Source organism: Phragmites australis, chromosome 2, assembly GCF_958298935.1.
Source record: "Phragmites australis chromosome 2, lpPhrAust1.1, whole genome shotgun sequence".
Taxonomy (NCBI): Eukaryota; Viridiplantae; Streptophyta; class Magnoliopsida; order Poales; family Poaceae; genus Phragmites; species Phragmites australis.
Genome location: NC_084922.1, coordinates 47,103,810 through 47,116,117, shown reverse-complemented (window position 1 = coordinate 47,116,117; position 12,308 = coordinate 47,103,810). Strand labels below are relative to the sequence as shown.

The window sequence follows — 12,308 nt, the reverse complement described above, 5'->3', positions numbered from 1 at the left end:
CTAGAGGAGGCCTTTGCCGGCGGCGGAGTCGACCTTGATGTGGTACCCGAGGTGCAGAGCTGTCTGGTGGTGCTCCTGGGGATGCTCCAAGTACTGCGACGACGAGGCAGAGGCGGCCAGCATGCTCACCTGCACCTGCTGGTAGTAGCCTCGTGGGTCGAACGACGCCGGCAGCGCCTCCAGCTCCGTCGCCCCGCCGCCGGCCGGCGGGGGCACCATCTGCTGGTCTTCTGCCGCCTGATGCTGTCGATCAGTCTCTGCAATCTGTGTACATTGTGATTAACCAAGGGCAATTCTATCGAGCTAGGGAATAATTACTAGCATTGAGTAATGCGTGTGTTGACTAGTAGCAGCAGGTGGTTCTGAGTTCTGACAGCAGCAGTGATCAGTAGTACCTTGGCTCTCAAGAACATGTTTTCATTCTGCAGATCTGCTTCCTGTAGATGCATAATAAACCAAAATGCACGTGAAACTTCTACGTTCATGTTTCATAGGAGAGAATTAATAGCAGAATAGATTTGACAACAACAAATGTCTGAATGAACTTACCCTTTTCTGCATATATTCGATCTCCGCGAGCAGCAGCTCATGCTGAGAAAAACACAGAGGGGGGGGGGGGGGAAGTAAAATGAATTAAAGTACTGTTAGTTACGAGGTGGGTTTCTTATGTCAAATTATTCACATGTATTTAGTTAAATTAAACAAATTGCTTTTGTCAATCCTAATCCTAAGTAGAAATTAACATTCTATCTCTTTGCTATATATATAAAACATATGCAAATCGACATGAATATGAAGTTTGACTAGCTATACCTTTTGATATATCTATAGTTTTATCTACTAGGTTGTTGGTCCATGTTTACCTTCTTGGACCGTATTCGGCCGATGCCTCTTTCAAGCCTGCTTTCAAGGTTCTTGAGCTCCTTTGCAGTCATATTGCCAATTGACTCACCCATCAGGTGCCTGACAAGTAGTATTTACCGTAGGAACGAACGACGATCATGTCTACCGTTGTACGTAGCATCATTGCACACACAAATAAAGTTAGATCAGTTAATAGAAACTAGTTAGGTGGCTTACCTGTTTGAGTTCTGCAAGGTTTGAATCTGCTGGCGCAGCTTTGCTGCTTCTTGCTGAAAGTATTGCTGTAAAAAATCCAGTGCGTGGGAGTTAAGAGGAAGCAATAAAAATCTTCACAATATAAGTACTAGTGTGTATCTTATAGTTAAAAGTAAGGTTTATATATCAAGGCTATAGCTCGTTAAGGTTTGAAGTTGATGCAAAGCGCGCTTAAGCCAACTGATAAGGCGTGTGATCATAGTATCATACATAATGCAATTAGATAAAATGGAGAAAATCATTGAATGAATTCTTACATGAGAATTGACATCTATCACTGGAGCTGATCCTGAAGTGCTGGCAGAGGCTTTCTTGTACCTCTCAATTGTCGATCTTATGCTGATCCAAATGTTGTGAAATCAAAAGCTGTTAGTTCCACCAAATAGATACGTCGATCGATCGTAAAAGAACGTGGGGAGTAATATGTGTAGATATCTTTCCCACTTGGGGAAAAACATTCATAATTCCAGGTCCAGGCTAAGTACTAGGACGTGTGTACATGTTGTCTTACTATACGTTGCACAAAAAGATGCAAATAGCCTAAAGACTTGTTAGAGAATGCACAAATCTCCTCACAAAAAAAGAAGAAGAGAGAGAATGCACACATCATTTGAATGGCTAGAGTCCAGTGTCCGGAAAAGTTCCCGGTGCAAAAATACAAGGAGTCAAAGGCGCTCTTTAACGTCTCCTTAGCACCACCAAGGAAGCGGAGCAGGGAGAACCTACAGTAGTGCGCATGAAATGAAAGAACCTTTTCAAGGAAGGGGCATGCATGCGATGCTGATGCATAGCACAGCAGGAAGCACCTCTCCCAACTCCCAAGGACTAGAACTTGCAACTGTGGGGAGCTCCGTTATGAGGTCGCTTGTTTCATGCATGAATGAAAAAGAGATCTACCGGAGTCCCAAACTATCACACAAGTAGTCTGCTTCTTTAATATCCATTGCGCAAACGCAGCAAGCTACCAAATGCGAGTATATATATCACCATAGCACTGATGAATGCATGGAATATATATTGACAGGAAAAATATCGGAATGATCAGTCACAAGCCAGACTAAATCATCGAGCTTATCATGAATAGCAAAAACATGGGAAGAGGGGTTGATGAACTTCTAACATGCAACGTTGTTTTGCGTTCACTGCCATCATATAAGTGTGCTAAAGAGCCATAGTACTTAACCAGAGCCATGTGGTTTATTACCGCTTGTTCAGATCATCACTAAAGTGATTATTCAAAAAATAACATTGTGATTTTCATGCATGTTTCCAAAATTCTTTTCAAGACCTCATGTGTCTGAATTCCTCCATCGGGAACTAAATACTACGAATCGGTGGAGTTAATGAAAATAACATCGCTTTGTTTCAAAGTAAATAACAAACGGTGCACAGCATAATGCTCATTGAGAATGGACTTCCATGTATAAGTTGACGCCATTAGATCCACGCAAATGTGGTTCCAAGGCATGATTTGCATCCAGGAAAACTGGAGGTAAATGCGCCAAAAGATGACCTAGCTAGCTAAAAAGAAAAGACTCAGCGATATCCATCTACGTTGTCTTTGTATTTCTATGTGCATTTTGGGAGATAGATACAGGTCTGCTAGCTAGTCGCCTAGTACCATTAACTTTTTTTGAAGGATTAGTACCATTAACTTCACCGAAAAAACTAGCATCACCTGCTGGTTACTTTGAATTAAGAAGAAATATAGCATGAAATGAAAATTAGCCAATCCCATAACATCCACGCAGGTATGTGTAGTATATACCTGTTATTGGAATACTCATAGAGGCGTCCTCGTCCGGAGAAGACGATCAAAGCGATCTCAGCGTCGCAGAGGATGGAGAGCTCATACGCCTTCTTCAGCAGCCCGTTCCTACGCTTGCAGAAGGTCACTTGGCGGCTCGTTGTGTTCTCGATTCTCTTGATCTCAATCTTCCCCCTCCCCATCCTCTCACGCACAGTCACAGTTTCCTTTAAGTGATTGCATGGTAGATCAGCAGAGTATGGTAGATCAGCAATATGACAAATGTGCATGAGAACTCTTAATCAATTTGTAGTATAGATGGTCAGTTCATGCCAACTTTTCAGTTGCAATTGCTTGAGTTTTTGTAGCTAGGCAGCTTGGAAACTAGAAATATCATGTTTCATTGTGGTGCTTCAATTCGACATACTTTCGACATATTTGACGGGATTAATTAAGAAATCAAATAGACAATCACATTGGATTTTATGTATTTAGAGATCTAGTTTAGGTTTATGCAGCTGTGATATTAAGAACAACTTGATTTGACTGTTTGTTGGACGTAAGTACAAACCTAAAAGCACAAACTAAGTACGCAGCACTAATCAAGCAGTCCCTGGTACACGCATGCCAAGATCTCATCACTTTTGGCTATTTAAAAGGGAAATCTTGGTAGCGGAAAAAAGCACAAAAAGTTCACTAATTCATGGCTCAAGCCTCAAGGTTCACAAATGCTGCTTCAATATTCAGATAAAAGAGACCCTAAACCATATTTCAAGAAAAAATCCGTAAAGTCAGCATAGATCTGAAGGATCTAACTAACAGAGAAAGAACCTATCTCGAGAGGTAAATAACATCCAGCAAAAGATGGATCCACTCATGGACAAGACACAAAAGCACGAGAACATAATTCGAAGAAAGCAAGAAATTAATTAGTTTTGGACAAATTAAGCTTTGAACAACTCATATCACTTCGAGAAACAAATTAAAGATATAAAAAAGCAAGAAATTGTTGGAGCAAAGCCTTTAAACAAAGAATGCCACTTCAACAAAAAAATAAAGATATATAGAAACCTAAAAGCAGCACATGTTGCAAAAGCATTAGCCAACGAGATCTGCATATGGAGAGGAATAAAAATAGAAAGCCAAATCCAACAAATTCACACGCAAAAGATCTTGCTAGCTAGGGTAGGCAGCTGCTGTTGCAGTTCGTTTCCCCACTTGCAACTCATCGCAGGCTCGCAGTTCTTTACAGCTCCCATTTGCGGCAACTGGAACTACCCCACGAAATAGCAGAAAAAGAAATGGAAAATGGCCAAGAAGAGAAAGGGCAGATCTATGGATTTACAAAGAACTAAGAACACATCTACTGCATGTTCTTACCGATCGCTGGAGAGCTGGGGTTGGAGATGGAGATGGGAGATCAGGGCTTGTTGCGAGACGATGGGACGTTGTGAGGGGAAAAGATAGGGCAACTGCATGGACAAGCCTCGGGCGCAGCGTGGTTTCCTTTTAAAGAAGGGGAGTGACGGTGTGGTACTGCTGCCCATGGCGTGCGTACATATGCATTTTAGCCCCTTGAATTTTCTCTTTTTAGGAAACCAGCATCGATCACCACTTGTTATTGCAAAAATTGCTAAGCTACAACTTTATTGTATTCCCCATTTATCTTTTTTGTGGTGAAGAAATTACTCGCCGCACTAACCACAAAGTTTAGAAGCACGCGCACGAATTTATGGCACATGTGCTGTAACAAATCGTGGTATGCAACACTGTAGTCACGAACCAAGCACTAAACTATAAATAGTAAAATGTGAGGGAGTAATATTTTCTTTTCTTTTCTTTTGAAACTGAAGAAAATCAATTTACCAAAGTGGCCGTAGTTGTCATGATACTTTCACTCCACATTTGTTTTAGTGATGTGAAAAAAGTTGGATCTATAGTACGTGATGAAAAAGCTTACATTGCGAAATAGAGGGAGCCGGAAGAAGAGTTACATTGCTTGAACTAGATATCAAATCATTTTGATTGAAGTATCTTTAATTTTAGGCTACCTCTATAGTTTAGATGGTGGGAGTTGTAAGTGTACATCTCCACACGGAAGTCTGAGTCATATTAGGCTCGAATAAGTGACGAATCTAGGGTCATCAAGTAGGGAGGTTATCTCTCTTCTTTTCTCTCTCTTCTTCTTCATCTTTCATATCTAAAATTGAAGGAGAGAATTAGGGGCTCTCGGGTGCACCTAGGGGTAGGGAGCTTGAGCCCCCTTTGTCGACACAGTGGATCCACCCTAATTCAAATTTGAGTGTTTGATTCCTTCTTAATATAATACAAGATTACCTAATCCCTCTTAAGCATCTCCATAAGAAGCCTAATATAACTCCCTATAGTTAAATTTATGGATTTTATCTCTAAAAACTCTCTTCAATAGATGCCCTACATAGTTTCCAATGTTTAGATGTTCACAATATCTCCTTTTATCTATCTCCCTTTATCCTAGCTAGAAGTTGGGAATAAGCCAGACTCCCAATCCCACCTAAATCCACCTACTTGCTCCCACCTGCCCGCGCCTCCTGCTCCTCCGCCAAGTGCTGCTGCCGCCACACCGAGGAGAAGAGGGCTCGGGCCGAAGCCCCATGCTACCCACGATGCGCAGAGGGAAGACCGGCTGAAGCCCCTTACTGCTGCTCACTGCTACCCACAACACGCAGATGGAAGAAGAGCAGAAGCTCTGCTGCATCACCGATTTGTTGTTGCTAAGATTGTGTCACCGTCCACCACCGCGCTCAGCTTTGACCTCTTGATGAACAACAAAGTCGGGGAGCCAACTGAAAGTGTTAGTGTCCAGCAGTCTGGTGTGTCCTGTTGCAAGTTGTGCGCCGCCTTCCCTGCCACTGTGCTTGCCCATCTGCTGACTGGTCATGCATGTGTACTAGCCGGTGATGTGTTTCCACCGTGCTATTGAGCTTCCGCTGTTGGTTTGATTTGGTTTTCTTTTTTGATGATTTGGTAGCACGTTGTCGTGCGAGTTGTAGCCGCCGTGTTGATCTGCCAATTGGCTGTGTCATCGTTGCTAGGCTGGTGCATGTATCCGCCCATGCTTTGTTATGTTGGCCTCGGTTGCCGTTGTGCTGTTCCCCGGCTGTGCCTCCTTGAGTGCTAGTGCGCGTGTTGTCGACATGGTGTCATTATCTCCTTGTTCTGGTCGATGTGCCGATGATTGGCCAACGCGTATGTTCTGCTGGTCATCTTCCTGCTATCGTCGCCCACTAAGAAGAAGCACGCATCACCTCCTTCTAGAGATTCGCTCCACCTCGCTGATGTTCTGTCCCCCGCCGGAGTTGACGAGCTCGCGTATGCTGCTACTGCGCACGCCATGAACTTTAAGGGAGGATGGAGGGAGATGAAGGGTGGGGTCCACATGTCAGCGACAGAGGAGAGGGAAGCGACAGAGGAGAGGGAAGAGAGAGGAGTCTATTGGAATATAGGGATTGGATGTAGGGAATCTGTTCAAGATAGAGGAGATTTAGATAGTTAATTTTATTGATAATGCTCCCTATATGGTTATATTAGGAGTGAGTTTTTAGGCATCTTTTGAATATGCTCTTAGATAGACTCTTTTTAGCAAAGGGTCTAACCTCTGTTTTGCAGGCCATGCATACATGCTTAGGATTTGAGGTTATAAGGTAGTGATTATTTCGGTGAACCAGGTACTAGATAGCAACGGATACTAACTTCATTTTTAGGAGTTTCGTTCAACTAATCTATATAAGGTTGTTCTACGGTACTCCTCTTAACTTCTACAAGGTAAGACGAGTATTAAATCTCAATCATCCATTGATCAAGGGTAGGTTTGGTTGCATGAGTCAACCTTATATAGATTAGTTGAACGGATGATTGAGTATTAAATTCGTGCTGCTGCGTCAACGAGCAGACTGGCAAAGGCCGTCGGAATGGAAGAAGATGACAGAAAAGATCGTGGTGTTCTCTTTTGTATTTTCTTTTGTTCCTAGGATGCTCTTTGTAATTCGAGGATATACTTTACTTAATATTTAATATAAATCCCCTTTCGCAAAAAAGAAAAGAAAGATTACTGACTTTTATTGATTTGAGTGTACTGTAAAACTTCCTATCTATATATAGTACTACTTTTGTACGTTCTACGAGCTATCCAAAATCGAACTGTGAAGTCATAGCACAAGGACACCATATGCATATATTCCATTCACGTACCCAGCTGCGACAATAGTCCTGTGAAATGTTCGTTTTGTAAACAGGAATGAACTCTTGTGTCTTCGGTCACAAACACAGCTCGTGCCAACAGCAGCACTACTTCTGCAGTGGCAACATATACACAACAATGTGCATAAACTTCATGCATGGATGTGTAAGCTAGGCACGCTTGCGTACGTGCAGCACAGTAAGTACCCTCTGATCCCTCACCATTCCTAGTGGCCGCCATAGATTCACACTTGCCATTTCGCCACAAAGCTACAAGCGCATCATCCAGGTCTGTTTCAAGCAGCTTGCTCGTACTGCAAGGCTCTCTGCAACTTTAGAACCTTTATCTATTTTGAGACACATCATCAGGGGTTCAGGGACCAAAGATATATGGTTGCAACCTCCAAGAAATGCAGGGGTGGCACATGCTTGCATGTACAGTCCTGCAGCGCAATGACCACCATGCATGACAGGTTAACATGAGTCGTTCTAACACTTGGTTTTAACCGCAGATATATGTTCCAGTCTCATGCATTTTTTTTAAAAAAAACGTTGATATCCAAGCTTTGACAACCCATTCGTCACTGGTGGTAGTATTATTTCTCTTTGCTGCAAGAAAATATATAGCATGCCGTTGACGATTCACATCTTCTCAACCATAGATGATCCTAACCGCAAGATGGCGGATTCGACGAACCAGATCGCCGTCGGCTTCACTGCTGCTTTTCGTTCAGATGGTTCAGGGCACCTCACCCGTGATTTCACCTCCTGACATGCAGTTGCATTGCACTTAACACCCTTTAGCCAGGAGATGGACCACATGAATGTAATGGAGGTCAATTGCATCCACCCAACCTTGCCTGTTTCTTGCACAAGGTTCCTCTGTTGCTCAGGAAAGAGTTCATTGCTAGGAATGGGTGCTTGATGTGTGAAGGAATGGACCTTTGTAGTTGGAGGTGGAGAAGGACCCCCTCCACTTCCATGTACCCTACCCAATTTATGGGAGCATGTGGACCTGACCATCTGATAAAATATGTTCTATCTAAATTAGCAATTCCATCAAGCAAGTAAAGTTTAGAAGTTATCTTTGATTATCTGCCCCACCTCTGTGATAGAATACATTAGCAAATGCCAAATATACACGGGCAAAGATGATTTGCGACACCAAGTAAAAACAAGTCAATTTTGTTTCCAGGATGTACAAAATAAAGGGAAAAAGCAGGATACAAGTGCAATGCCGGCAAATGCTAGCAAGAAGAAAAGAACGATGCAAGCCGGCGCGTGGCTCCCTGGCAAAGCGCAAGGGTGCGTCATTGCTAGTCCAGGGTTTTAGCCCCGGGTTTACACCTATTAAAATGTCTTCAATGAAAACCCCAAGAAAAAGGATCCAATAAAAAAGAAGAAAAGAACATGACAATATGACATAGTCCATCTGAATGGACATTTTGCTTTCAGGTCGCCATTGTCGAGTGATAGGCACACTCCATGCATGCCTCCTTACCACGAATGAATAAATGCATGACCCTAGAGGCTTGCAGCTCAAATGATAAGCATAGTAGAATCTATTATCTTAATATTTGAGAAGGAAAAGGACCCTCCATATTTACTCTCGAGGCCACGAAATTTCCATGTTAATTGGAAGAAAAAAATAATCTAGACTACTCATTATTATAAACATTTAATGATCTAGATTAAACTAAAGAGTCATATCAAATATAATTAATAAATAGTAAATTTCGAAATTAAAAATTATGAAAAATTACCAGTTCGATTTTCATACAGTTTGAAAATCAAATCTAAATAAAGAGATCAAATAATATAAAATAAATAATAGTTGAAATTTGGGTTAGAATAGAAAAAATAAGGATCCATATCAAATATAGTCTTAGAAAAAATAAATTATTATAAAAATCAAATACCTAAATAAAGAGTCAATGCAAAATATAATTAATCAATAGCTAAAATTCATAATAAAAAATTAAATTCTTACTAAGACAATAGATTAAGAATCACCGTGTAGCTCAAGTTCATCGTATCAAACAGCTAAACATGCAAGACATAACACACACGTAAGACAAACCTATTCTGAATTTGGTTGGGTTGTCTACACTTAACGTACGATTTTGACGTTGGTCAAAATGTATACGAATTGAACCAATATATATATATATATATATATATATATATATATATATATATATATATATATATATATATATATATATATATATATATATGATTCAGGTACAAGTTTGAAGCATAATAATTTTCTATTCCACTAACATAATTTTTAACTTTTCTTCTAATTTTATATGTTTTGTAACTAAATAACACTAATATCGTAAAAACTAAAGAGACTAATTTTTAATCAAAATTTATTGTGATAGAAATATTGCAGCGAGGCCACTTTGCTTAACAACAGAAGTCCGTGCTTTGCTAATTTTCTGGATTAACTTCTGAAACCAGAGAGGCATGAAGAAAAAGGAAAAAACATTCTTTATGAATAGTACTCCGCTACAGAGATGCAGTTACACGATAATATAATCAAATATCAAGTGGTGGCACCAAAATATTCATAAGAACAGAAATCCATTGCATTGGCATGAATATTGTACTGCAATAGTGCATTAAGAGACAAAAGCAACACCAAATAAGTAGAAACCTCAACAATGAAACTGCGAGTCTGCGACTGAGGTACTGAACCAGATAATCAACACAGTAAATTTCAACTGTCCATAGTTTCTACTTGTGTTGATGAAAAATACAGTGATAAGGATATACATCAGCTGAAAAAGGACATCTAGAAAATGGATATTTCCTTCATAAATGAGTAATACTGAGAAAAATGTATAGCGAACAAATGTTTCATTTCTAAACCTTGGCAAACCCTTCTTGTACAAAGTGCTCATGGATGGCAGATTGACAACCATATAACCAAGAAACATGTACAAAAAAACATCCTCATAAGCTCAATAGAGTTCGGAGGCAGACTTCTTTACATAAACAACAATAATCATGTATAGCATATATAAAACCTGCAAAACAGACATCAATCATGTACAAGTTCAGAGATACTCAAAGTCTAGATTATTGACCACATACTACATATGCATTGCCTCTCTTTGGAATTTTTTTTTTTATCGGAGAAGAGACCTCTGCTTCCATTGAAAGCAATTAACAGAATACAACTAACAGTTCACACAGTAAACGAAAAAAACTAGCACCACAGTACAATGACCAAGCCAGAGTTACTAGCACCACTAAAAAGCATACAGACACCAAAAACAAAGTACAGACTCCCATATTACAGCTCCTAGGCATCCGATTGGACTACAACGTTTGGATGGAAATTGTTGCACCAAAACATCAACTGCTCAAGAGCCAGTTCAATCATCTCCTTGTCACCCTCCTTGAGCAATATTTTCCAGCTCTGCAAGAATGTAAGACTTTTAAGAAGAGAATCAATTGGCCTTTTGAGGAAATTCTTTTCAATCGTCATTTGTTTCGAACATTCCACATCGCCTAGCAAAGCCCTGCAAAAAAGAAGAGACCCATATTTGTAGGTAGGTTAAGTTTCTGAGACAACCAGTCAGGGGTAAAGTCAAGAGTCAAGGTTGTTCAGACCAGCCAAAACATTCCCTAATCACACTCTCCATGTGAAGTTAGCGAGAATGCATTCGAAGAAAATGTGATCAACATTTTCTTTTCTACGGTATAGACAGCAGACTTCGCTGCTCTTCCAACCTCGCATTTTTAACATGGATGCTGTTTGGAGGCCATCATTAAACATCTGTTGGAGAAATTTTTTAATCTTCTATAGCACCTTGCATTTCCAAATTCCTTCGCTGATTTTGCTTTTAACCCTCCCATCCAGCATGAGGAGTTGAAGTCTTTGATGAACTCCATCGGTTTGAACTTTCTGTCATGGAAACTATCAGCTCGGTTGTAAGCATGGTTTGGTTTTTTGCCCAACTCTGTATTAGATTGCATTGCAAATGTCAAGTATATACTCATGCCAGGGGCAAGATGATTTGTGACACCGTATGTGCAAGGCTCCAGGTTCAGATGTCCTTTCATCAGGAATCTTGGTACAAGACAGGTCAAAATAAGTCAAATTTTGTTTCCAGCTTTTACAGAAGAACGGGGGGAAGTGCACAAGGCCTTCGAGTACTAGCAAGAAAAGAAATTGGTGACACAGGGTCTATCTGGATGGAGATTTTGCTTTCAGTTTGTCATTGTCAAGGGATGGGCACACCTCCATGAATTCTTCCTTTCGACAAGTGAATAAATGCACGAACTTGCAGGCTTGCTGCTCAAATGAATGGCACACTGGAATTTCTTAATCATAGGAGTCAGAGCTTTGCTAATTCTCGGAAAATCTTCTAAAAGCACAGAGGCATGAATACAAGGAAGAACACTCTTTGTGAACAGTACTCTGTTACAGACATGCAGATGCATGATAAAGGAATTGGTAACACAAAAAATGCACATAGAAAAAGCATTGTCTATGAAGATCACTGTAAGTCTTTTTTTCTCCAAAGAGAAAACTTTGCAGTGGCGTATCTCAAAGCAGGAACTTTCCAAGACCTCCCCCGATGTTATTGTTACTCTCCCCACAAATTGTTACATTGTCCTTGCATCGACACCATTGTCAAACCTCACAATTGGAAAAAGGTTGCATTGGAGTACACACTGATGAAGCCCTCTGATTAGAGCGAGAGAGGGACGGGAAGGGAACTAACCTGGATTGGGCAACCCGGCGGGCAGAGAGAGGTACAGACGGCTGCAGGCCCTCTGGGTGCATCTAGGGCATGTTCTACGTACTCTGATCGCCAGTGATCGACGCGCGTAGCTACAGCTTGCTGATTTATTGTTTCTGATAATATTTTACATTCGATATCTGTAGAGAACTAAGTTTGTACTTTAGATGAATGGTGTCATGATGGCATTAGAACTTAGAACTGATCTGAGGTAGTCAAGCGTTTTCAGACTAATCAGTTTTATTGATCAGTTTTCAGTTATGTTCACTGCTACTTAATCAGGCTCTACTTGTGAACTTGTTACTTTGTGATGGGATGGCAAGAAGGCTGGAGCCGAGTACTGTTAAGCCTGTTTCGTATTTCAGTAAGTTTCTAATGTGCTTTGACCCTTTTCTTTTCTTTTCTTTCCCTGAAAAATGTGGAGATATGCGCTTATATGAATGCTTCCGGTTTTGATTTGGAGA

General features: G+C 40.7%; 1 protein-coding gene across 1 annotated transcript; it reads right to left on the bottom strand.

The window, feature by feature from the left end:
- LOC133909340 (MADS-box transcription factor 21-like) lies at positions 1 to 3,069 on the bottom strand. The gene is made up of 7 exons (XM_062351729.1): positions 2,888 to 3,069; positions 1,377 to 1,458; positions 1,081 to 1,145; positions 864 to 963; positions 550 to 591; positions 396 to 437; positions 1 to 264 (listed from the first exon to the last, which is right to left on the bottom strand). The coding sequence occupies exons 1-7, from the start codon at positions 3,067 to 3,069 to the stop codon at positions 1 to 3; spliced, it is 777 nt and encodes a 258-aa protein (XP_062207713.1).
- Positions 3,070 to 12,308: the final 9,239 nt, after the last annotated feature.

Coding starts and splice junctions, on each gene's coding strand:
- LOC133909340 (XM_062351729.1), bottom strand. CDS start 3,069: ATGGGGAGGGGGAAGATTGAGATCAAGAGAATCGAGAACACAACGAGC. Junction 592..863: donor GCCGAATACGGTCCAAGAAG/GTAAACATGGAC, acceptor TGTTTTTCTCAG/CATGAGCTGCTGCTCGCGGA. Junction 265..395: donor ACATGTTCTTGAGAGCCAAG/GTACTACTGATC, acceptor CAATGTACACAG/ATTGCAGAGACTGATCGACA.